The 2,620-nt window shown below is 56.2% G+C and overlaps 1 protein-coding gene across 1 annotated transcript; it reads left to right on the forward strand.

Moving 5' to 3' along the window:
* Positions 1-909: 909 nt before the first annotated feature.
* On the forward strand, positions 910-2,367 carry LOC104046957 (keratin-associated protein 10-4-like). Its single transcript, XM_009507197.2, has one exon. The coding sequence runs from the start codon at positions 910-912 to the stop codon at positions 2,365-2,367; it is 1,458 nt and encodes a 485-aa protein (XP_009505492.2).
* The last annotated feature ends 253 nt before the right edge of the window (positions 2,368-2,620 follow it).

Below are 2,620 nucleotides of genomic sequence, written 5' to 3' on the forward strand. Positions count from 1 at the left end.
AAACACTCTATGGGAAATATTTTTAAAACTTTTTAAACTTTTTAAAATCGCTGTGTTGGAGTGGGAGTGAGCTCTCTTACAGTGTCTCCAGCTGGGCATCCGAGTCCAAGAGACACTCCTGAAATATGTTAGGAAAGGTTGTTAGCGGTAATTGGGGTGCTGCTATTGTTGTTTGCTTTTGAGGGTGGTTGACAACAGTCAGAGCAGCTTTGGTGTATCAGGGAACAGAATGCTAGAAGAGCTGTAAGCAGGTTTGTGTTCAGTTGTGGTATCGCTACCCTTTAATTGGCCCCAGTTCCCTAATGAGCATGAACTTTGTGATGCTGGGACTGAGCTGTGAACCTCTGCCTGCCTGCGGTGTGATGGGATCACCAAGCAGCGGTGCCTTGGGTGCTCTTTGCCTCTCCTGCTGTTGCAGATGTGGCCAGAGGTTCAGAGCTTCTTTCTGGGTTGGGTTTTTTTCTTGCTGCATCAGCAAGAGGTCAGAGGCAGTCGCCAACCAAAAGCAGGAGGGGAAAACTGGATTTAATGATTGAAAGGCAGGTCTGAGATCAGCCATTGCTCTGCTGACCTCCTAGGTCAGTTCTCCCTTTGCAGGACCAGGTGATGGGGAGGGAGTTACAGTCTGGGGAGAGTTGACTCTGGGGAGTGCTATGTGTCTCCGAGTTTCCTCACTGTTTGACTGACTTAGTGCCATGTTTCAGTGTCTAAAATGATGGGTTGGGTCCTCAGCTGCTGATGGCATGGTTTTAAGACCGTGGCATAGGCGGGACCTGTCTCCAGCACTCCGTGAATTGAGCCGGTCCTGCTGCACGGGCAGCAGCGGGACTGCAAGAAACTCAGCCGGGTGCCTGTCTAAAGGCTCTGCTTTCTCGCATGTCGTTCCAGTCCTGCTGCAGCCTCACTGAGATGTCGTGCTACCTACAGCAGTGCTTCCCTCCAGGCTACCAGCAACCCATCCCCATCAAGTGCCCACCGATGTACGCTGCCAGACACCCACCGGTGACTACCTGGCACTCGACAGTGTGCACCCCGCAGTACGTGACCCCCTGCATTCCCCGGCAGCGAATCATGTCCTCCAGCTTCTCCCAGCAGCAGTGTGTGACCAAGTGCACGCCGTGGCAGCAATACGCAACCAAGCGCGTGCCGCAGCAGCAGTGTGTGACCCAGCACATCCTACAGCAGCCATGCGTAACGCGGTGCGTGACCAAGTGCGTGCCGCAGCAGCAGTGTGCGACCGAGGGCGTGTCGCAGCAGCCGTGTGTGACCAAGTGCGTGCCGCAGCAGCGGTGTGAGACCAAGGGCGTGCAGCAACAGTGCGCAACCAAGTGTGCGACCGCTTATGCCCCCCAGCAGCAGTGTGCGACCAGGTGCGTGACCACGTGTGTGCCGCAGCAGCCGCGCCTGACCAAGGGCATCCCACAGCAGCAGTGCGCGACCAAGTGCATCCCGCAGCAGTGCGTGACCACGTACATGCCGCAGCAGCAGTGTGCGGCCAGGTGTGTAACCATGTGTGTCCCGCAGCAGCGTGCAACCAAGTGCGTCTCGCACAAGTTTGTGACCTCTTCTGCCCCGCAGCAGTGTGCCACCACGTACGTCCCGCAGCAATGTGCGACCAGGTGCGTGACAAAATGTGTCCCGCAGCAGTGTGCCACCAAGGATACTACCATTTGTGTCCCGCAGCAGTGCGAGACAACTTGTGTCCCACAGCAGCAGTGTGTGACCAAGTGTGTCCCACAGCAGCCGTGTGCCACCAAGTGTGTCCCACAGCAGCAGTGTGCCACCAAGTGTGTCCCACAGCCGTGTGCCACCAAGTGTGTCCCACAGCAGCAGTGTGTGACCAAGTGTGTCCCACAGCCGTGTGCCACCAAGTGTGTCCCACAGCAGCAGTGTGCCACCAAGTGTGTCCCACAGCCGTGTGCCACCAAGTGTGTCCCACAGCAGCAGTGTGTGACCAAGTGTGTCCCACAGCAGCCGTGTGCCACCAAGTGTGTCCCACAGCAGCAGTGTGTGACCAAGTGTGTCCCACAGCCGTGTGCCACCAAGTGTGTCCCACAGCAGCAGTGTGTGACCAAGTGTGTCCCACAGCCGTGTGCCACCAAGTGTGTCCCACAGCAGCAGTGTGTGACCAAGTGTGTCCCACAGCAGCCGTGTGCCACCAAGTGTGTCCCACAGCAGCAGTGTGTGACCAAGTGTGTCCCACAGCCGTGTGCCACCAAGTGTGTCCCACAGCAGCAGTGTGTGACCAAGTGTGTCCCACAGCAGCAGTGTGCCACCAAGTGTGTCCCGCAGCCGTGTCAGTCAGGTGGAGTAAAAATTTCGAGTCACTCTAAAAAGTACTGCTCTGCGTCCAAATGGCCCTGGTAAAAAGGACCATGGGAAAGGAGGGTCCACAGAAAAAATGTGAGGTGCACCCTTGGGGCAGGGGTTATTTATCTCCTCGTACCACCTGCCGACTTATTCCTGTTGCTCAAGTCTGCTTGATCCCTGTTTTCCGGCACTTCCCCTGTAGCTCAGCTCTCTTTCGGGCCAGGGTGTGATACTATTTCCATGGCTGCACTCTGGGTGTTGTGGCTTTTACCTTAATCTGCTACAAGGCATAGTTTAGTGGGATGCTCTT

This window comes from Phalacrocorax carbo, chromosome 28, assembly GCF_963921805.1.
Source record: "Phalacrocorax carbo chromosome 28, bPhaCar2.1, whole genome shotgun sequence".
NCBI classification, from domain to species: domain Eukaryota; kingdom Metazoa; phylum Chordata; class Aves; order Suliformes; family Phalacrocoracidae; genus Phalacrocorax; species Phalacrocorax carbo.

What these genes read in the sequence shown, in the direction of transcription:
- LOC104046957 (XM_009507197.2), top strand. Translation starts at nt 910, where the DNA reads ATGTCGTGCTACCTACAGCAGTGCTTCCCTCCAGGCTACCAGCAACCC.